General features: G+C 35.9%; 1 protein-coding gene and 1 long non-coding RNA gene across 7 annotated transcripts; one reads left to right on the plus strand and one right to left on the minus strand.

Annotated features, from left to right (window-relative positions):
• Window positions 1-5,219: 5,219 nt before the first annotated feature.
• On the minus strand, window positions 5,220-12,623 carry LOC132270977 (uncharacterized). Of its 6 annotated transcripts, XR_009469619.1 has the most exons (6): window positions 11,087-12,623; window positions 9,680-9,757; window positions 9,118-9,142; window positions 8,065-8,251; window positions 7,013-7,198; window positions 5,220-5,748 (listed from the first exon to the last, which is right to left on the minus strand). It is a non-coding gene; the product is annotated as an uncharacterized LOC132270977 (long non-coding RNA). The 6 variants fall into 6 exon arrangements; XR_009469617.1 differs by lacking the exon at window positions 9,118-9,142; XR_009469620.1 differs by lacking the exons at window positions 9,118-9,142; window positions 9,680-9,757 and having other exon boundaries at window positions 11,087-11,144; window positions 11,534-12,622.
• A 7,734-nt stretch (window positions 12,624-20,357) lies between these two features.
• Window positions 20,358-23,566, plus strand: LOC132269941 (ervatamin-B-like). Its single transcript, XM_059771160.1, has 5 exons — window positions 20,358-20,493; window positions 20,814-20,986; window positions 21,365-21,757; window positions 21,846-21,871; window positions 23,494-23,566. Exons 1-5 carry the CDS (start codon window positions 20,358-20,360, stop codon window positions 23,564-23,566), a joined length of 801 nt encoding a protein of 266 aa, XP_059627143.1.
• The last annotated feature ends 774 nt before the right edge of the window (window positions 23,567-24,340 follow it).

Genomic DNA, 24,340 nt, shown 5'->3' on the forward strand with positions numbered 1-24,340 from the left:
ATTTCTGATTGCTCTGATGAGGATGTGAGGAGGGGATGACTTGTTCCTGAATGCCCTTGAGTTCCTTTCCTGCCAAATGAAATAAATTGCAGCTGACAGAAGTAACTTGTGAGTGGTAAAGTCACCATGTTTCCAGAACTTTGAGCACCAATCAATCAGATCAGTCTAGCATCTTGGCAATATATAGAAACCTGCAACATTTTGAATGAAGTTCCAAATGGCACTGCTATATCTACATTTAAAGAAGAGATGGTCCAATGATTCCCAATCAGCCAAACACAGAAAGCATGCATTTGTTCTATGTTTATTTCTCATGGATTTTGAGTCCAATGTGTAGAGCCTATTCTTAATGGCCATCCAAACTATATGACCATGCTTTGGGATATGTTGCTTAAACCAAATAATGTGGTGCCATGCAAACAAGAAAGAAGGTGGAGTGAAGTATCCCATGGTGAGCTTGTGAGAGTAGTCTTGCTTATACTTCTATGTTGCTCTAAACTATATTCAAATTTTGAAGCACTCTTTCCCTTATTATCTATTTTTTTTTTCTTTCCAATTTTTAAATCCCTTTGTATTATTGATGCTAAATATAAAGAATGATTAGTTTGGCTAAATCTTTTGTTTTGAATTAATATCATTAAAAATGAAAAATGCACAATTAAGATCGATAATCGGAGTGATTAGAAAGAGATATGGTTAATTTTCAAATTGTGAGAGAGACTTTAGAAAGTGGGGGCAATTCATAATAATAAAATAAGGAAAATAGACTTTGATAGTATGAACATATACGATGCACACCTATAGATGCAGCAAGATTAACATGGGATGAATTTGTTAGAAATGATTGTAAGAAATAAAAGTGTAATAATGGAAATAGCTAGTAGGAGAAAAGAATAGCAAATAAAAATTGTCTGGCTGATTCTGTTATAAGGGATAAAGGTAAGGATAGTGAAGATGATGACCTTGACAAGTTTTCTTGGTTATGTGTTGTTATTTATTTTTTCTAAGTTCGCCCTAGTAATATTTAGGATCAATTTGGTCAATGAATGGATTTGATATTAATGGAGTTTAGTTTAAACAAAGATTGTTTATTGAAGTTGGATTTCGAAATTCAAAGGATAATTAGACTAGAGATGGAATATGCATATTTTATTGCAATCATTGCATGGATATAATCATTACTTGCTTGGATTTCAAATATAATTTTTTATTGCAATCAATTATTTTATTCCATATTGTCATTTGAAATTTGTACATCTAAGGCTCTTCAATAACTTGAACCTAAATAACCTATGCTATAATTAACTCAACTCAACAAAACAAAACCTTTTTCCCAACTATGTAGAGTCTACTACATGTATCTTATTTTTTCATCTCGTCTATTCAATCTTTATTGTGTCAATGTATCCTTTTGTTACTCTATCATACGCTCCATATTAGATCTCTAAGTACTCTAATATATGCTTTTTCTAAATCAATAAAAATGGTATGAGGATCTTTTTTCTTCTTTTTATATCTTTCCATTATTCTCCTCTACAAGTAAATGCCTTCCATGGTTGACCTCCCCAGCATGAATCCAAAATAACGTTCAATCACTCTCTAACAAAGTTTCGTATTATGATTAATTTATTTAATACCAACGATAATATTTCAACTTGGTATGTCTCCTTTATTTTTATATATTTGGTATTAAAATACTTGTACTCCACTCATCCGACACTTTTTGTTTTGGATAAATAATCCACTCGTTGGACATTCTCTTAATTATTATCTTATTAAAAACAATTTTGTTAGCCAAGACATGCCTACATTCCCTAAGCACTTCCAAACCTTTGGAATGAGATCTGATCCTAATGGTCTGCTTGGTAAGAAGGAAGGAAGTTGCGTGGAAGGAAGATTTTAATGAAGGAATAAACTTCCATCCATTTTTCTTTCTTCGTGCCTTCATTTTTCTTAATACATATTTAATCTCAAAACTTCCCAAATGATTTTCTTAAAATAATTTCTCGAGGTAACTTCTCCATCTTTCTAGGGTTTGGGGGCTGAAACTTTTAATCTCCTGTTTTTTGCATATTGAAATCTTTCGCTGGATCCTCACTGTGGACGTAGGCACAACTTGTGTCAAACTACGCTAAATCTTTACGTTCTTTGTGTGTGGCGCATCTACTTTTTCCTGTCATGTTTCGTGATTTGATCTTGGTTCGCTGTGTTTGTCATAACACTAGTTGCTAGGTTGTTTTGGAATACATAAACTGCAGTTGAGAACATTATTGCAATGCTTGTAGATGTGACTGTACCGAAGGCAGAGACACTGTCTCTTGCTTTAAGCCCTAGAGTGCCGGTGTATACAACCAGAAAGTTTAGAATTAAGTGCTACGGGATAGACTCTGGAATCCATGGAGACTGACGGCGATAATAATTGACGAGCCAAGGAGACTGATGGTGGTAAATTGTAGAGGGTAAAGGTAAGAGGTCGCAGAGACTACTTGGAAGTAAGCAGTGGAGGCTAACGTCCATAAGCCAGCGAGGTTGATGACGGGAAGCCATACTGGTTAACATTGGGATATAATGCTGATGTAAGTGGTGGGATAGATGTGTCATTATACAATAAAGATCAAACTGTTAAGTTACAGTGGGATAGGTGCGCATATAGGTGTTGGTGATAATCAATTGTGTATACAGAGATCTGGTTATATAAGTTGATGGGGAACTGTCCAACCCGTGCTGCATAACGAGTATAGGAGAACCTCGATAATACTCCTCATGCCTAGGTCCAAGACGAAGGCACTGTGTGCTTGAATTTCTTATCATTTCTAACTATTTAGATGTCGCTGTATTTTCTGCTTAAAGGTGGTTGTAACTTTATTGGGGTACTTGTGTTTTTTATGGCTGTTTTGCCTTTTCTATTGCTTTCAGCTGGTGTTTAGTTTATTATTGTTATACAATTTTTATTAATTGAACGCAAGTTGACTCACCAAAGAAAAAAATAAAGGAATAAAAATTAAAATCAATAACTTGGTGACCTTTTTGTGCTCTTGTTGCCAGTTGCTAAAGCCTAGTCTGTGCGATAATTATTTGCATTCATTTATTTAATAGAGAGATGAAGACTAGTTTTGTTTGTAATAATTATTTGCAATTATTTATCGTAATTGAGAGATGAATGCTAGTTCTGTTTGGATTGACAGAAAATTGAACCTTGAAAAGGAGTGAATCTATACAGCTCTACTATCTGCTGATTACAATAGGTTGGATATTTTTTAGGGTACCTTTTTTTTTTTTTTTTTTTGACAGGTAAAAAACTTAGAATTTATTGTTGCTTTGTATTCCAGCTGTTGAACCTTTATGATTTTTGTTGCCTTTAGCCTATCGAAAGCAACTCTCTTTTGTAGCAAGGCAGTATACCCCCTAATTGTTGTGCACGTTTTCATTTATATTTCAAGAAAAAGTTTACTCACCTTAAATACTATTACTTCTACTACTACTGAATCATTAAATAATAGTAGTAGTAGTAACAAAGATGATGATAATGGTGGTGTTGTCTTTTGTGCTATTATTTGCCAAATACCTTGCAATACATTTTTTTTGGTGACTAATTGTGCAATAATTCGTTGCATTCATTAGTTGTAATTGAAACATCACAAGGCTAGTGTTTGTATTGACAAATGATGGAATATTAAAAAGCACTGTATTTGTAAATATTTTATGATGCTTGAATTCATTGTTATTATAATATCAGTGAATTACAATTAATTTGAAGTAGTTGCATTTTATGGGAAGACTCGGTATGTTTTGGGTCTCACATAGAGTGGCTTTTTATAGGTTGGAGAGGAAGCTATTCAAAGATTTAGGCTTGCCGCTTGCTTAAAATATGCTCGAGTTATATATTAATGTGTTTTTTTAGTACATTTTATTTTCTGTACTTTCTTCACGCCTCTAATTGGTAATTAGAGTTTTGATATCTTCTATTTTCCTGAAGTGGGTCAGTTTTAAATGAAGTAATTTGCCGATGAAAAACTCCAGTAATATCCATTTTGGGAAATTTTTATGACTCATATTTCAGTTTTGGATTTTCTTCAACTATATGTTACGCGCTGATGAAAGAATTTTTTTGGAAATTAGAGCTAAGAAATCATAGCCAATTTAAGCTTACAGTGGAGATTTAATCGAACCTGGTGGATTTCGATTTCGGCTATGTTGTTTTCTTTCTGCTCAGGAGTCAAAACTTATGTTGTCATTTTGGCTTTTTGTATAATTTATTTATTACAATGAAAAGCAATACTGTAAATGACAGTAATGACCTACTTCTTCAAATCTTCAAGAATTGGAATCAATTCAACTGCTATAATCTGACTGCTTATTTGTTACTCTCAATTGGAGGTAGACTTGTGCTGCTTATTTGTTACTCTCAATGGAATAAAACTTGGCATAGAAGAAGGATTAGAAAAGTTTCTATCTTTTACTAATTTGTGCTTTCTGATCAAAGTGGCATACACCTACTTGGAGGAAACTGTAAATTAAATAGTTTAAGAGAAATAAACCACATCAAATTCGTGCCCTACACAAGCCTATTGAAAACCTGGTTCATTCACATCCACTTACAGAATGCATGCAAGTAATCACGGGTTTACTTGGTTTGTTAAACATAAAACAGTTCTCATATATATATATATATATATATATATATATATATATATATATATAACTCTTCTTTCATAGAATAGTTCTTAAAAATTGCCAACCAAACATATTTTTGTAAAGTTTTTTAATTTTCTGTTCTTAGAAAACAGAAAACTGAACAATGAGTAGACTCTACATTTTTACTCCATAGAGAGGAGACACTAAACAACTAAAAATTATGCTCCCACATGTAAATAATTTCATATTTTAAATCTTTTCAAGTATATGCAGTTATCCGTTGAGCCCATTTCTGAGTATCAAACTTGGCAACACAAACTTGATCAACAAAACAATCACACTAGACACACCGACCAAGTGCAACACCTATAAATTTGCAGCTCTGCAGTTTTTCCTATTCACAAAAATCAATGTCATTGATCTATTTCTATTCTCTCAAAGTGGACTTCTAAATTCATTAAACAAGAAAAATGGGGAAAAAGAAATTATACACCCTTCTATTGCAATCCTCAACACTAAATAGTTAGCTTGGAACTCTCTTCCCAATGAATATTTAGAACAGATTCGTGTGCAGTGAATATATATACAAAAAACGAGTTCTTGTGCTCACAAAGTCACATTCACATAAAAGGCGATACAATATTTGATTACATACTCAACGCAGCAGAATTTATTCTCTCAAAAGTCTCCCAAAATCTTTCAACCCAAGCTACAAGAATTATAGCATACACCAACAAGGCAACGAGCACATGAAGAACATTAATTAAAGAATTACCACATTTAAGTCGATCCCTGTTAGGATATTTAGACAATTGATTAGGAATTGATCTTCTCAAAATCTCCCCAATTCCTTCCACACCAAGCTTAACAGAAACATAAACAGCTTCAGGTGCATCGGCAAGAGTCAGCAAGGTGGTAATGGATTGAATCTCATCATCACTATATTCAGAGACACCTGCAGCTATGCACCTCTCGTTTACTTGGTAATGGATTGAATCTCACCATCACTATATTCAGACACCCGCAGCTATGCACCTCTCCTCATTGCATGAAATAGTCAAAAAGCACCAGATATAGGTTTCTCCTCCCCTCCCTCGAGTTTGAGAGCACTAACTGTATTGTAAAATCATTATTTGTGAAAATATAATGGTCTTGGAATAGTTCTAGCAACAGATAATAAATTGTTATTTGCATATAAAATGGCTATATTAAAAATGACATCAGAACTTCAAGAATACAGAAATCACAGAAACTTTCAGCCAGGAACAACATTTACTAATTTCATCCAACAAGGGAAAGTCAACATTTAGAAAATTTCAATATGATAAAGAGTATAAGTGACAATGTCAACAACAAGAGGTTTAATAGTATAGCATTAAAATTACATGACAGAAGAAAAGAAAAAAGATAACATTAAGGAAGAATAATTGGAAAAATCTTGTTACTTTTTCAGTTGGGTAGACGGTCCTTTAACATGGAAATTCCACCTTAGCATCATAAGGGCAATAAAACAGAACACATTTGGAACTCTTAACAACCATCTACTCCCCTCGCGTGTGCTCTTCTTTTGGTCCAACACGTGCTTTTCAATTTATTTAGATTTTCATTTTGTATATGTCGAATTTTGATATTCCAAACTTACCCCCAAAATTCTAAATCTTTAGCCCCCAATGTAATCTCTCTAGCCACTTGACACTCCATAATTCATCTTTAATCCTCTCTTTTCCTAAACTATACGATTCTCTTTCAGCTACTCTCTTTAATGAAGAATCACAATCTCTATCAAGATACAAAAAAAAATTCTTAAAAATAAAGCATCCTTGTCTACTGCTCTTTTATTGTATATGATACTTGAAAATCTTAAATATACACCTGTTAGGAAAAAGTGAAGACTCATATTGTAAAACATGCAATTTCCTTGTTTATTTGGTTCTATCTAATTATCAATTGTTTTTTTTATTTTTTATTTTGAGAGAACCTAACTGAAAATAGTTCAAGTTCCCAAAACAAAGACAAATTTCATTCATTAAGTTTTTAATTATTTCAAGCGAGAACTATCTAGGTTTGTAGAGTCCTAACTATTTTGACTTACTGAAAAATTCGTAATATTATTCACTAGAAGAGGGAATGAAGGATACAAAAGAAACACACTTGAATGTGTTTTATGTTGGAGTAGATGGTGGTCAATATATAGCTAATTGAACCTTTCCGTCATGGATATCAATAGCATTGCTTATTATTATGGTAAAAAATATATAGATTCCTAGAACCAAGTTATTCATTCTCCATCTGCCTTCCATTAATCAGGAATTTGATAAAAACATAACTTCACAAGAAATGAATATAATATACCTCACGAGAAATGAATATAATATACCTCGATGAAAATAATATCGATTCCTCCAATCAAATCAACCTGCGCTCAGCAAGAAAAATTGGGGCACTTGAAAGAGCCTCATCAGGAATTTGATAAAAACATATTTGTTAGCATGCAAATAAGTTTGTTGTGAACAAGTTCTGCCCAAGAATTCCTCCTGCTAATCTCTATAAGCTCCTTAATAACCTGCGCTTGGAAGAAGTGTAAATGGATCAACTCAAAAAAATAAATGACAGAATATTAAATGAAATACAGGACAATGAAGAACTTTGTTCTCAACATCCTCTCTAAAATTAATGATTGAACACTTAACCGCAAAAAAGAAAAAATTATTGGCTAAGCAGAAACTATGGCACTGTGCATAACTACTAGCAACGCGACATGACCATGAAAGATATATGAACAAAAAACTATGCATATCATTTTATTGGAAAATGTTCCCATCTCTCATTACTATCACAAAATATGAGTTACAGTAATATGATTTTAGCTACCATATCTTAAAGAGATGCAAATGCCAAGACTCAAAAGAAGTTGATTTGGTTTATTGTTTCTCTTTCCTTTCTACCCTTTATTGGGAGTTCATCAATGGAAACAGCCCAGCAAACTAGCAAAAGATATCATCACTGAAGTAAAAGTCAACCAAATACCATAAATTGACCGAGATGACCAAGCCAATACTGCGCAAGCTTGGGTTAATTGAAAAGGTTTGAATTGAAACTTAAGCCACTTCATGTAGCTCAGATTCATCTAAATTTTTTTTTGTAAGACCAAGCAAAAAAGCCATGCAAGCAATTTTCATTATTAAGAAACGGCATTTTTTAAAATGACGAAAGCTATGCTGATATCTATTTGGTTCTCTAAGTGATACCAATCAGTTTCCAATATACATCAAAAGCAAAAAAACAATATATCCATAAACTTCCCATCCAGACAACATTTTCAAGTATTCTCAAAAGTCCAAAACAAAAAGTTACAAAGAATATACAAAACTTGCATTTGCACAGAAAGTGACATACATATATAACAGCAAAAAAGAAAGAATTACTTACCTTTTACCGCCATTGCGGGTTCAAAACAAGAAAACAACCTCTCCACATGCGGAGTTAAGGTTGCGTTCATCTGACAAGGGCAGGAGCTTCGTGCACTGGGTTTTTGCCCTTTTTATCAAGACCTTTTAATCTGATCCTGGAAAATTTGCCTCTATCTGATCCTGATGGACTCTTCCTTCTCTTCTATCTGAGGTACAATACAATTATAAAAGGACTAGAACATGATGCATAAGGTATAAAAACAGGACACTAATCAATAAAGAAGAGTAATATCTTGTCCATGGAGAAACCACCCCAAAGATAAGCCACACCCAATTCACAGGCTAAAATAAAATTAAAGAAAGAAAAAAATCTAGAAATCAAGCACGGACACGGATACAATACGACACAGACACGGCGACACGGCAAATCTAAAAAAATTAGGACACGGATACGGCGAATAGTGTATATATATATATATATATATATATATATATATATATATATATCAGCATTAATAATTTTTAAAAAAAAACACTGATATGTTTAGGTTGGAATATATATATATATATATCACTGATATGTTAGTATATATATATATCAGCATCTTTAGGACACGGACACGGCGAATTGTGGCATCTTTAGGTTAGTATATATATATATTAGCATCTTTAGGGTAGTACAAAACAAAAAATAGAACATATCAGCATTAAATTTTTTTTTTTTTTTTTAAAAATTAACATATCAGCATTAAAAATTAAAAAAAAAAAAAAAAAATTCCAGAAAAGTGTGTCCGAGCCGTGTCCGAGCTGTCCGAGCCGTGTCTGAGCTGTCAGAGCCGTGTCCGTGCCGTGTCCGAACCGTGTCCGAAAATTTAAAAAAATAAAAAAATTCCAGACACGTTTTTTTGCGTGTCCGACACGTGTCCGTGTCCGACACGTGTCGGACATGGATTCTTCGCCCATTTTGAAGTGTCTGTGCTTCCTAGCTAGAAATAGATGGTCTTACGTTATTCCAAAGGAATTTAGTGCAACCTATTAACAATTGCTATAGTGCCCAGTCAAGGGCCTTTACCTCGTGCACCGAAAAAATCTTTAGGCTGTCAAGTGCAAGAACGCAGGTTCCAGGCCAAAAGCAGCCACCAAACACAAATAATGCCAAAGGTTAGGTCTAAAGAATAATAAGTTGGAAAAGTAGCTCGAAAAATTCTAACCACCAGGATTTCAACTTCTTTAACATGTCATTTTGGTACAGAATCAGAAAATATTTCATTAGTATTAACCAACAGGTGAACTCTCAGAAACAATAGTTCAGAATGAATGAAAGTTCCATTTTCCATTGATTTTTTTTTTTTTTTTTTTGGATAAGAAAAGTACCATTTTCCATTAATTATCATCCTTTATACATGATGTGTGAGCGTGTATCTACATTCACAAGCCAGCACACTCTCAAACAGTGGAATTTTTTAAAAATAATAAGAGGTCAAAATCAATGAAAAATCAAAATTGCCTACACCTGAATCCAACATTTAATTCAAAATGATCTACATGGTTAGCATAATAGTACTGTTGTAGGAACTCAATCCACAAAAGTATTCGAGTTTTCAAGTAAAAGAATTGCTGAGCATAATATATACCATAGCAACAGCACCAGATCATCAATTCTGTTGCTATGTAGGCACTCCCATTATATCTTTATGCCACAATCTTGACTACTGCTACCAGCAACGCAATGTACTTGCTATTATTATGTGCCATAACTATATTTGACAAATTCTAGAAAAACTAGAAATAAAGAAGTGGGAAAATTATGAAAGGACAATATTTAACTCACATAATGTGCTGTCAAATTTGTATAAAGCCATTGGATGTTGTGCTTTAAAAATGTATAATTTAACTTTATAAATGCTTAAAATTAAATTTCTGAGGCAAACGACATTGAATTTCTTTATTTTTTGTTCGGCTGAACAATAACATAGATATTGTTTCAAATATGTAGTAGTCAGAAGTAGACTTTGAAGAATGGGTGTATAATGGTAATTTGGTGCTGAAACAAAGTTATTCAAAGAACAAAGGATTTCATTCTCATTCTTAGAAATGATGGACAAAATTTACCATAAAAGGAGCTTTGGGAAAGCATCTCTCTAATCTATGTTACATCATATGTGAAAATTGACAGATTCAGGTGCTGTAGGCCTGTAATTACTTTATACCAAAACTCGTACATTTTGCCTTTTCCCACCCCCGCCCCCAAAACCCCAAAAACAAACAAATAAATAAATAGAGAACTTTAATAAATTGAGCACAATGAGCAGGTCAAGACATTGGATCTATGGAAAGGAATCAAGAAGAAATTTTTTTTTTTCAAAGAAACGCAGTATTGAAGCTTGACCCCACATCCACCATACAGTAGAATTCTGATTCCATATCCATTGTGGACTTCTAAATAATGCCTGTGCATAATAATGTGCATTACTTGTAAAGCATAATGGTGAATCTTTTTAGTACATAAAATCTTTGCCATGTTAAAATTCCCATTGCTGAAAAAAAAAAAACACAGAACTCTTCCTTCAAGAGAGGTCCATCAAACTCATCATTTACCCCTTTTGGGATATGAAATCAAGATGAATAAAAAGAGCTATGCTTAGATACACAAGCTCCCATAGGCATCAATCTATTAACTCAGATAAGAAACCTTTTAGTCACTGTTTCCTCTTTAAAGAAATTGCTCTGGACTTCTATCTACCACTAATCTTCTCAATTCTCCTTGCAGTCCAAACCCTAGAAAGCTTAAAATTATGAATTACAATCATTTTTTAAGATTGAAAACACTATATATCTAGCCATCGGAAAATATATCCATGATAGTCACCAAAATTTTGATATACACAAAACATGTTTTATATGAGACACTTACGAAGCAGTGATAGCCACAGGAAATTTAATTTAAAAAAAAAAATCCATTAAAGAATGGAATGAAATAATACGACAAACAAATTTATCGAAACATACATGTCAATAACAAGTTTAATCAGAACACTCACAGCCACGTCCATGGATGGTTTTCCACTATTGTTTCTTGACTTAGATGGGGCTTGCTCACTGAAACAAATTACGACATTAAGTAAGAGAAAGAGAGACACCATACAATGAAAGGCCAAAACCACAACTGACCAACAACTAAAATTATACGGAAGTATAACACTCAAAAAATACCAGAGGTGGAAAATCGCAGTAAACATTAAAATCCATTTCTACCAACAGCAATAAGTCAATAACCAAATCACCATTTCAACAATTTCATAATCCTGAGATAAAATTAAAGATACCACAAGGGGGAGAATAAAAGAATCTTTTCTCAAATAAATTTTCCAATCACCAATGCTCGTCTCTAGAAAGCATTGGAGCGCTTGATGAACAGAACAAATGGTACGATCACGAGCAGCAATAATCAATTGAACCCATAGAGAGAAGCTTAATTAATTAATTACCCAATATATATATATATATATATGGGTCATGATACTCAGGCCGATGCAGAATCATAGGCAGAATCCTAAGTGGCAGTCCACGCTGGCGATAGACGAACAAACCCTGTAACCAAACACACTCTTCGTCTTCGCATTCTCATATCTCAGACAACAAAACGCGGCTCACCAACTGGGAGGCCACGACAACAACGGCGACAACGAAGCTAGCTATCACAACAAGGCGAAGCTAGCACAGACAAATCGCGGCCGCAACAGCAAATCCAACTCACAACTCGGCGACGAGATTCTATTCCGGTGACAATGGTACACTGACAAGGCAGCGATCGTCGATTCTCTTTTCCGACAGTGATCGGGGACCGAGTGCAAAGAGGCTCAAAAGAGGGTGAAGCAGAACCACCCCAACAATACAAGAGGGTGAAATTAGTGCTCTGAACCCCTTCAGACTTGCTCGCCGCCGATCATGTCGCTTCCCGATCCGGCATCCTTTAGCTACTTTGATTGATAGCCCCCAAGTCCTTCTATGTTCTACGTCTCTATTGCTTCGGTCGTTGCTTTCAACTTCATCGTAAGCGCTTCCCCCATTCCTTGTCTTTCTTTCAGACTTGCTTGCCGCCGATCATGTTGTTTCCCGATTTGGTCATGGATGGAGTCACCGATAAACTTGCGTTTACTAACCTCGCCTAATTTGTCTCCTCTGCTCTTGGGGAAAACGAGACTTGCAAGCATCAATTACAACTAAACCGGCGACTCGCTACGAACACAGTCTCAACTCATCACTACAGACCACAGCAACAACACCGACCTGAAAGAAAAAAAAAAAAAAAAAAAATTCTAAGGATGAAGAAGCCAACACGACACCCTTTTCGTCACGGCGAAGTCAACAAACAATTTTTACAGGACCGATCGGTGCCGAAGATGAAGCTTATGTTCGCCGCCTTCGTCACTTCACCCGAATCGTCTGGCCGGATTTGTGTGGTGGTTAGTGAGATGTTAGATAGAGATAGAGAAAGAGATGGAGAGAGACAGGAGAAAGGAACGAAAGTACTAAATTGTCACGTGGACAACCACGTAGACTCTGCCTAACTAAAATTTTTTTGGGAAAATTACATATAAATGGAGTTAAAGTTTCATATTTACTTAGAAACTGAGTCAAAGTTCCATATTTCTCTAAAATAGATTGCTGAGGTGGCACATGGTTTTTTACTGTTTAGAAAATTGTGGTGCCTAAAATACCCTTCCATAACAAAAAAGTAGTACCTTCAGTTCAAAAAAGTAGTACCTTCAGTTCAAAAAAGTAGTACCTTCGAAGAAAAAGTAGTACCTTCGCGGGTGTTTAAAAAACATGGTACCTGGACACAAAAAAGTAGTACTTTCAGTTCAAAAAAGTAGTACCTTCGAAGAAAAAGTAGTACCTTCGCGGAAGGGTATTTTAGGCACCACAATTTCTAAACAGTAAAAAACCATGTGCCACCTCAGCAATCCATTTTAGAGAAATATGAAACTTTGACTCAGCCTCTAAGTAAATATGGAACTTTGACTCCATTTATATGTAATTTTTCCAATTTTTTTTTACTCAGGCAAATAAACAACAACAGCCTAATCAAAGACACAATCTTTGCCTGCAATAGCAAGAATATGAGCAGGAATAAAAATGAAAGCAGTATCCTTGATAATGTGCTAACGCAAAAGCTGGACAAGAGCACGGGCGACCTTATTACCATGCCTAAGTACATAGCTAAGTCAAGAATAAGAGAATCGCTGAAGTGCCACTCGAATATCAAATGATACTGACTGAATTTCAACCGGACCACAATCAGCGCCATCAACTGCTTGGACCACCAACAAAGAATCGTACTCGAACCAAAACTTATCAGAAGACAAATTTGAGGCCCAAAGCACCGCTTTACGCAAACGCAGAGCTTCAGCCATAGTAGCATTTGAAGCCGAAAAAGGAGAAAAAACCAACGCATCTAAAATACGTCCCCTAGAATTCCTGAAAATAGCACCACCACCCCCAATCTGAGAAACCGAATAAATGAAGTATCCACATTATATTTAATAATACCCTCTAGTGGAGGCAACCAATGAGAAAGGGAGGGATGGGGACACAAAATCGATCTAGGGCCGACCGGATAAGAAGTCAAATCAATGCCTATAGAACTGAAAGTCTCCTTAAACTCCTAGAAGGAGGAACAAGCAAACAAAACCACCCTTAGCGAATTAAAAAGCCTTCCATATAAAACAAAAGCATTCCGAGCCTTCCAGATACCCCAACAACAAAAAACCACCAAACCTAAAACATCCTGAACCTCATCCTTCGACCCCGACCTCTCTACTAATGTCATTCACCAAGTCATAAACAATTTAGGTTGGTCCACTGAAAAATCAAAACTTAAAGGCAATAATTTCCAAATCTGGATAGAATGAGGACAAAGGAAAAACATGTGTTCCAAGGATTCCTCCTCATCACCACACCGTGGGTACATAACATCGACAAACATTCCATGTAATCGAAGAAAGTGACGAACCGGTAGAGCAAGATGACAACATTTCCATAAAAAATGTTGTATCTTTGGTCGTAGTTTGCATTTCCATATGCTACGCCACATCAAGTGTTGTCGAGAAGTAAAAGATTCAGGAGCCTGAAATCTGGCTTCCGCCCCATGGTGCCCCAATCTAAAAGCCAGAAAATAAGCGGACTTTACCGAAAACTTACCATTAGGCTTGCCATCCCACCCCAATCTATCTTCTCTAGAAAAGAAACTGAAAAGGCAACTAAGAATAGTTTGAACAATAGGGGGCGGAAATAAAGATTGAATCAAATTGACATTCCAACGAGTCTGCTGAGAATCAAATAAATCCCCCACGAATTCAGGAAGCACCAACTGAGTAAGTCATATCAGCCTACCAGTCAAACCAGGTACCCATCGATCATTTCAAATATTAATAGAGAGACCATTTCCCATAATCCATTTAGATCCAGCAGTAATGAGAGATTACGTAGACCAAATACTGCGCCAAGCCCAAGAAGGATTTGATCCCAATTGCGCTTCTAAAAAGGAACAATTGTAGAAATATTTGGCTTTAAAGATCTTAAAAGCCATCCCATTTTGGTGGACCAAAAAATGCCAACCCTGCTTAGCTAACAAAGCATCATTATAGGCCTCAAAATTTAGAAACCCTAATCCCCCTTCTTCTTTAGCAGTACACAAAAGCTCCCATTTAACCCAATTGATAGAAGCAGAGGCACATTCTTTACCCCTCCAAAAATTACGAACATACTTCAGAATGAAATTGCAAAGGTTACGGGGCAGCTTAAAACAAGATATAACATATGTGGGCAAAACACTGAAAACTGATTTAATTAAAATTTCTTTACCTGCGGGAGATAAGAGCAGAGATTTTCAAGATGCTGAGTGAGTAACGACACGTTGGGAGATATAGTGAAATATATCCCACTTGGACCGACCAATAAGCGTAGGCATGCCCAAATATTTTGTACGCAAACCTTGGTCTTGAATGCCGAGCAACTGACACAAAGCAACACGATTCTCCAAACAAGTATTACGTGAAAAGAAAATAGAGGATTTAGAAAAGTTTATCTGTTGCCCAGATGCCCTTTCATACCTCTGCAATAGGTTCTTAAGAAAAACAATCTCAGTAGTAGAAGTTTGACAGAATACAATGGAATCATCCGCAAAGAATAATTGAGAAATTGATGGAGCTTGGGGACACACACGAATCCCAGATAAAACTCGATGCTGAAGGGCCACCTGCAACGAATGAGACAGAGCTTCTGCACACAGAATAAATAAATAGGGAAATAACGGATCCCCTTGGCGGGGATCGCGCGTGGGACGAAACAACCCCGCTGGTTTACCATTAATCATCACAGTATACGAAACTATTGAAATGCATGCCTTAATTAAAGTAATCCAATGAGCATGGAAACCCAATTTCTCAAGCATGCCTAACAGAAAAGGCCATTCAATTCGATCATAAGCCTTACTCATATCCAATTTCAATGCAAGGAACGATTGTTTACCTTTACGTTTATTTTTTAGGTAGTGGATAATCTCATGAGATATCAGAATATTATTTGTAATGTGATGGCCCGGAACGAATGCATTCTGAGATTCATTAGCAACAGAGGGAATAATTTCACGAAGCCTATTAGTAAGCACCTTAGCGATAATCCGATAAGCAACAGAACATAATGATATTGGTCTATAATGGGAAACATGGGTGGGGGATTCAATTTTAGGAATTAAAACGATATTAGTATGATTTAGACTAGATAAAAGATGACCCAAATGCATAAAACTACATATCGCAGCAATGAAATCCGCCTTAATAATGTGCCAATATCGTTGATAAAATAACGGAGTCATATCATCAGGACCCGGAGCTCTGCATGGCTGCATATCAAAAATAGCTCCACGAATTTCCTCCTCAAATGGCGGCAGAATTAAGCGATTATTCATATCAGGAGTAACTCGTGGTGGAATGGGCCGTAAGAAATGATCAATACCAATCTGCCTAACTAATTGGCCAAATGCTTCAGTTGAAATATCATTTTCCTATATATATATATATATATATATATATGAGAGAGGTTTTTATTTCTGCTCACACAAAATGGCACCACTTCACGCACTACTTTCAGCTCTCCAGACCTTTCTTTGTGTATATATTATATAACACAATATCCAACGGATTTGTAGGGACCACAACCATTATACATAATCGGGACCACCACTGTTATACCTACACAATTTTCTCATTCCTCATACAGGTATAAGCTTGCTCGCTCGCTCTCTATATGCACGCACAAGATACGCTTATAGCCTCTTATACACATGACGTACAACATTAGCTCCATTTATTCTCTATATAGTATGAACTTTTAAGCTTTTTCTCTTTACACGCAGTGAGGTAAGAGTTTACTTACTGTATATCTCTCACTCCTGGTGCTTTGTCTTGGCACATTTGCTCCCATGGCAACTGTAAGGAAGGTAAAATTTAATACCTAATACTCCTATTAGGCTTTGCTTTTTGCATGAAGAAAGATTCTCTAAACGATGTTTACTGTATATAATGCAGATGTTTACTCTTTGCAAGTCGACTTCAAAGACTTTAATAAGGGATCAACTTCTCTGCGACGTAATGGTTAATATTGTTCACACACATATATATACACACACACACACACACATACATTTCTTCTATATATATATATATATATATATATATATATATATAGACACACACATACTGACATACATCGCTTTTATATATAATATACGCATACATGATACATCCATGACATTTCTTAACCTACCTCGTTTCTATCTTTCAGAGTATATCCAATTGCGGATTGCATAGTACAATCAAGGTAAACTAGACAAATAGTCATTTTGATCTTATTTTTGTGTATATGCGTAGATTTGTATGTTTCGAGTTTACTGTAACATGATCTTGGTTTTTGATGTAATAATTATGTAAATATAGATCTAATTTTGTTTAAGTAGAGGTTTGGAAGTGTTCACCCAAATCCTCTAACATAAATTGCCTTTTTAATTATTTAATAAGGTCTGAGAAAGCTAACGTATGAGTACATTTTCCAATTGTGTGTGTGTTTTGATTTTAGCGTGCATATAGATATATGTACGAGTTTGTTTAAGCCCAAAGATTCATTGTCTTGGGCTCGGGCTAAACTATAGATTTGGGGAAATTAGGCAAGCGAAAAGGCCCAAGATGGTCGAACCAACAAAAACGGGGCTAGAATTAGCAATATTATAGAGTTGGGATATCAAAGACACAGAGATCTTCAACTATTTAGAAACTCAGGTGGAGAGGAAAGTGAAGAGTTGGATTAGAAACACTAGTGGAGAGGAAAGTGAAAAGTTGGAAAGGAAAGTAGAGGGGTTGTGCGATTTTGAGATTTAAATTCATTTAACATGCAACTTCGTTTTTATTTTTATTTTTTTTTATTTTTATTTTTTTAATTTTTATTTTTTTTTAAGGGAAGGTGGGTAATAACCCATCTTGGGCTTGGAGGAGTTCCATGGGGGCTAAATACTTATTGGAGGAAGGTTTGAAGGTGTGGTTGCATCAGGATATGGGATCAGGACATGTGGATCAGTGGTTTGAAGGTTAATTTAGTAGACATATCGGGGAGGCATTTTAGGTGGGTGAATCAATTGCTACACTTTGAATCTGGTTTTTGGAAAGATTCCATTGTAATGTTTCCAATTTTTTTTATTTTTTAGTTTTCCGGAATTTTGTTGATGCAAGGGTATTTTTTGTCTTTTCACATCTTGCGTACCGGATACCGTGGAGTGTGCCGGATGTGTTAAATAGTTGTTTGGGGGCATTTCATTGAGTTCAGGGCTCTTTGAAATGTAAGGGTTGCCATTTAAGCATTTTTTGATTTTTCGGACCGGAAGGTCCCGTGTGGGACCCGCTACCGGTATTGTTGTGTACGGGGATTTTAGTTGGGTTCATTTGCATCTCATGTATTTTATTTTATGTGTTTTATGTGGTATTTTACATGGTTGTGTACATATATATTTGTGTGGTGCATAAGAAAAGTCAAAAATTGAAAATGTTGGTGGTGGGATCCACCACTCACATACTTAGTGGCCTAGAGACCACACTTGGTCTCTCACTATCTCTTTCCCCATCTAGCTTTCTCCCACCCTTATATTTGCAATTTTTCTTTTATTTTGTCAAACAAACTTCAAGTCTTAATTCCTCCTTCATTGCATGGAATTTTTGGAAGCTGTTTGTGGCAATTCAAAGAACACGGCGAGATCTTCACTTCCATATAAGCAATTTCAGTTTTAGTGCACTCTAGGGATTCCGGTTTTAGGACCCATTTTGGGGGTTTTTCATTCTCCTTGAGGTTAGGGTTTCTAATCCATGCATTATTGTGCTTATATGAGTTATATTCTTATTACTTGTTGTTTGATATGCTAGATTGTGTTGATTTTGTTTTAAAATGGCTTAAATGAGTATATGAAGCATGTAACTATGTGTATTACTTGATTTGGATGGAAAGCATATTTAAGTGTTAGTTTTCTATGCTCATTATGTTGTTAACTTGCTAGAAATGTTATATATAGAGCATGTGAAATTTTCTTGTGTAGTTTAAGTTGAAATTGTTGAAGAGTGATGAATACATATGTATGACATGACACATTCATGCATAAGCATTGGGAAGAAAATGGGAATGATTTGTTTGAAATGAAAAGGGGAATCTTGGGAAGAAGTTTTGATTAAAGTATTTTTATGAAAACCTAGTCGCCGCGGAGTCACCAAAGGGCCGTGGTGTTAATAAAGCCTAGAGGGAATTAGGGAAATCACCTTAGCGTGGTTGAACTATCTGGGCCCCAAATGATGCCGCGGAGGTACCAAGGGTCAGGGACAGTAGCCAATCTTTCTCTCGTGTCGCTGCGGAGTCACCAACAGACGGGTTATATTAACAGTTTGAAAAGTGATGGATGGTTTTGAAAATGAGGAGCGACATAGCACGCATTGCATTCCATAGCACCATATTGTCCATTTTGAGCTTGAAAGAAATGTTACATTTTTCCGACGTAGTATGATCCCATTCCCTATTGTCCTATTTCTTGTTCTGATTCATGGGGTTACAAGAGGTGTGTCTTAGGCACCACCTACTGAGCAAATTGCTCACCCCTTTTATATTTAACATTTTTCAGGTTATGAGAAGAAAGTGGCGGATGACAATCCATCGCAAGTTTGAGGGTTACTAAAAGCCTATTTTTGTTATCTCTTGTAACTTAGAGCCATTCTTTTGTAATGCATATTTTGGAATGTGATTAAACTTACTATCATGGCTTTGTAATCCAACTATAAGCCTTAGCTCTATTTTGATGCAAAATTGGATAAATGTAAAGACTATACTTAAATTCTTATTTGAGTGGACTCGTTGATGTTGTATTAAATTAAAATGCCAATGATCATGATTATAGTATGTTGTTTCATCATTTGAAGAGTTTTTAGATCAAATTTGAAGTTAATTTGCAAAGTTTTCCATAGACCATTGCTCATTTCTGAATTTCAGCATTCCAATAGCAATTCCAGGGGTCGCAGAGCCATTTCGGCCTGCCGAAGCACCTACTTCGGCCGACCGAACCATCCAGAGACTTCAGTAGCAGTAGAAGTCCCATTTCGGTTGACCGAAATGCCTGTTTCGGTCAACCGGTTCAAGGGAGTTGCTTCGGCCGACCGATGTTCCACTTCGGTCGACCGAAGCGCACCTGTTTTGCTCATTTTGTTCTCCTCTTCAGTGTAATAAATCCTAAGCCTTGAAAATTTGTTCTAAGCCGCTGTAAAGTCCAATGATGACCTTCAAAGTGACGTTTTGACATTAGAAATGACGAGAACGACTTAGGTGACCTCGAGTTCGAACAAGGACCCGGTTAAGGGTTCGGACCCACGGGTTCGGGTCATTACAGATTTTGGTATCAGAGCCATGGTTCGAAAACCATTAGGACGACGGATAGAGGCCTACATAGAGATGCGTGGGAGGTTGTTTGTATTCCGTATGTGATTATTTGCTACGTGTTTTGTTATTTGAAGAAGTATGCTTAACTGTTTAATTGTTTATGTGCTTACGTGTTTATATTAGAGTATTTCTTGCATAGTTTTGCATGCTAAGTGTTGGTATGGCATCATTTCATGTTGAGTTGTCCACGGTGGACCTTAGTGTCATGTCATTGAACTATTTTCTCGTTTTATAGCACAATGCCACCGAGTACGGAACCAAGGGAGGTTGGCCCTAGGCCGACAAGAGGTGATGTTGGTGAAAGCTTTAGCTCCAACCCAGCAGAGCAGGTTGAAGAGGATACACTTCTTAGGGATCGACTTGGTTCCCCCTAGAGGTGTTTTCACGAGGAGGGGTAATGTTGAAGCACCCGTTGAGGAGGGTGAAGGTTCAGCGGAACTAGCATTGAACCGCTAGTTGTAGAGTGCCTTGAGGGCTACAATTGCTACCTTTCCGCAATCAGTACCACAACCGGTAGTTCAGGTAGAGGAGACGCCAGCACAGAAACGTCTCAAGTTGATTTCAGGGTTCTCTAAGTTGATGCCAGTGATGTTTGAGGGTGATGCAAATCCAATGGTAGCGGACGACTACATGGAGGAATAGTGAGTCCAGTCAGAAACCAAGGCCAATATAGTAAGTGTTAATTAATAAAAAATTGTCTTTGGTTCATGTTATTTATATTTTATAACTTAATACTTCTGTTTTCAGATCATTGCTGGGCATTTCAGATTGATGCTGCCCTGAGCTCATTGTATACATTGGCCACCAATCAAACATTAGTCTTCACACCCCAAGAACTGATAGACTTTGATGCCGGATCAAAACCTGGGACTAGCTCTAATAGAAACGAAGGAGGGACTCTTCTGGATGGTTTTAATTGGGTTAAAAAAACGGATTGTCTTTGGAGGCAGATTATCCCTACTTTGGAAAGCCTTCATCTCCCAAGGTTTTTGGCCGGGTACGTTTGACCCTTAATAAGTCATGGTTATGTTACGATTTGTGCCTCATTGTTAAATTTAACCAGGGAGAGATGGCATTTTAGTAGTGTGCCAGTCATGAGCTTGGGGTGTGATAATTCCCACTAAAGGAGACTTTTCTTCCACACCACTTGAGGCGGCTTTTTTTTCTACATTGTTACAATTTATTATGATGATGTAATTTGGTCTAGAAAATGCCTTATGTGATACTTTACTTCATTTAGTATGTTAGTGTAAACATTGCCATTGTTTACCTAAAATTTTAGATCTTTTTTTCTGCAGCATTCAAGACCAGTGTTCTACATCAATGGAATAGGATTTGTACCTGAATTTAAAGAAAGCCTTCTGCGTGTTGCAGTAACATTTCATCCTATTTCATCATCACTACAGATAAAAGATGTATCTGTCCTGTCTGACTATTCTAAGGGTATCTTGAGGCCTTCTCCAGCAGAACTTGATGGAGAGGTAGAAGGACTCGCAGTACAGATTGTAGGGTTCGACGTGATTGATGGAGAAAGAGTCTGGAAATTGAAGAACTCTCATGGTGAGAAGTGGGGCATGCGTGGTTTCTTTTACGTTAGGAGAGACGTGGAAGATCCTAGTGAGAACTTTTATTTGGCACAGAAGCCAGTATACCCAATTCTCGATGGGGTGAATGAAGATCTCTTTGCTTGTGTAAGTACTCTTTTATTACCTCATGTTAGAAAAATAATACAATACATATAAGGTTTCAATATTGATCATTTGCTTTCACATCTTGTAGTTTTATAGAAGTACTCGATTGGGATGGTAGTGCTTTACCTAAGGTACATTTGGAAACGTTGAATTTCATACTTTTACCTGTGGAACATTCATTTCATTGCCTTTTTCCTTCCTGCATATACACAAGTATATTCATACATATGCGTAAGTTTACTTGTGTTTCTCAATGCTTAAATAATATATATAAATGTCCTTTATGCTTATAATTATTGCTTTATATTACTAAACATACTCCTAATAAGTATATTGCTTACCTAGCTCACGGAGTACTGTTAAAGTAGTAAATTTAAGAGTGTAAAAGCACAAAGTATATATGAATGGTTTATACTTACATATATTGATTATGCTTATCTTTATTAGATTATAGGAAGAGATTTCAGCATCTCAGCTTAAAGAGACATTTTTGTTTTTTCTAACCTATGTCAAATGAAAATTAAGAAGGATATACTATGTACTTAGATTTTAGCTGATGAATGGGTTCAAAAATAATTATGTATGTCAGGTGTTAGCACTTGAGAGGAAAGAGCAATGAAAATTTAGAAGTTGGGAGTGAAGAAAGGAGAGGAGAGTGTTGTGAAATAGTGTATAGAAATATGAGAAAATGAAGATACAGTATTGTAGAAATGCATGTTAATGCATGGCCTTCATAAAGTTAACATTATATGAAAAATTAAAATTATTTTGATTCACTAAATAGTAGGTGATTTCTACCATGTCTACCATTTGTCCAAATCAAACACAGACATATGTTAACTACGCCATCTTTCGGTTCAAAGATCCGAATACAATCAATGAACCAGACCATATATATATATATATATATATATATATATATATATATAATGTTTCTCAAGACATATATTAGGCTTCTTATATTTCAACTTCTAGTTGAGGGAAGCAATGAGCCTTTCAGGGCCTATAGCTTGTCATAGCGCTGTCAAGAAATCTGAATCCCATTCAGCAAACTTTGAAGTAGCAAAGCTATTGTTGACAATATGAACTACCTAGGTTTCTGAACTTGATCTTAATATCTGATTTTTGTTTTTTTAATGACTTGATTTCTTGGATTTGCATTAGATAGTTTTCTGTTCTCTAAAATAGTGGTTCAATGATTGAACTATTTCAAGAGTTTTACATGTAGGTCATGCTCTGACCCAATTCATTTGCTAATGTTTTGTTTGTTGCCTGGTCTGTTTATTCTGTTATTTGCTACTGCTTTGTTTGTTGCCTGGTCTGTTTAATCTTGCTAATGCTTTGTTTGTTGCCTGGTATGTTTATTCTGTCATTTGTTAATGCTTTGTTTGTTGCCTGATCTGTTTAATTTTTCTAATGCTTTGTTTGTTGCCTGGTATATTTATTATTGTCATTTGTTAATGCTTTGTTTGTTGTCTGGTCTGTTATAATCTTGCTAATGCTTTGTTTATTCTGTCATTTGCTAATGCTTTGTTTGTTGCTTGCTATGTTATAATCTTACTAATGCTTTGTTTGTTGCCTGCTCTGTTTATTCTGTCATTTGCTAATGTTTTGTTTGTTGCCTGGTCTGTAAATTCTGTCATTTGCTAATGCTTTGTTTGTTGCCTGGTCTGTTTTTTCTTCTGTCATTTGCTAATGCTGTGTTTGTTGCCTGGTCTGTTTTAATCTTATTGCAGTGAGGTGACAATGAAAGATCAGTTTGCAAACTACGTTGTATTGAAAGAAATATGCTGTGTAGAAAACCATTAGTTCTTTGTATCGAGAGAATTATTGTGTGTAAAAAAACTGACCTCACAACAAAGACTAATGTGCTTGACATAAATCTGAATTTGTGGCATGTCAATGTTCCCTGAAATTAGGCCATGAATCACGGTGCTGACCTCTCTCACTAAGTAAAGCTCAAGTACTGTTTAGTTTACTGCAAGTTGAGTGGTTATGTTGTTATAAAGTGCCTTTATTGTTGTTCTTTTCAATGTATTTCTGGCACAAGGATGTTCAATGCAGGGTGGTGGAGTGCCCTCTATAATTGGCACCAAAAGTGTGGTCCTATAAAATTAAAGGAAATTGCTAATAGCAGCACCGAAATGGCTGGCTGGCTGGCTGAAAAGGCCAGCAGAGGGGCATGCAGCAAGCTCTTGATTTATTCAAGTGGAACCCACCATAATACCTTCCACTTGAATTATTCAATGCCTTTTAGGCTTAATTAGCATTTTCCAAATTATAAGTAGCACTTATTTGTATGTAATATTCCCTATTTAGAAGCATCGTTATGAGCCAATGTATTTAGTCTTCTGGTGTTATAATAGGTGTTTCAAAAGATGAAAAGGTTGTTGCCTGTGTATTGGTAGGATACCAGACACGAGAGGAAGAATTCCCTAGCCTATCTTCTTGTCATGCCCCTCCCCTTTCGAGCTAGAAGGTAGATATTGTCCATTTTACACACTTTTTTTCAAAAAATCGTTTACACCACCTTGTACAAGTTATCGGCTTTGCACCCTCTCCTCCTCAATGCGTCTACATGGT

The sequence above is a fragment of the Cornus florida genome, unplaced genomic scaffold, assembly GCF_030987335.1.
Source record: "Cornus florida cultivar Cherokee Brave unplaced genomic scaffold, ASM3098733v1 CherokeeBrave_3.0.0_Hap2_Chr08, whole genome shotgun sequence".
Taxonomy (NCBI): Eukaryota; Viridiplantae; Streptophyta; class Magnoliopsida; order Cornales; family Cornaceae; genus Cornus; species Cornus florida.

Bases quoted from the DNA above. Each gene is read 5' to 3' on its own strand.
- LOC132269941 (XM_059771160.1), top strand. From the start codon at position 20,358: ATGTTGGTGAAAGCTTTAGCTCCAACCCAGCAGAGCAGGTTGAAGAGG. The intron at 20,987-21,364 runs GTTAAAAAAACG...TTTTTTCTGCAG, and splicing joins TTCTGGATGGTTTTAATTGG to CATTCAAGACCAGTGTTCTA. The intron at 21,872-23,493 runs GTAGTGCTTTAC...ATCTTATTGCAG, and splicing joins AGAAGTACTCGATTGGGATG to TGAGGTGACAATGAAAGATC.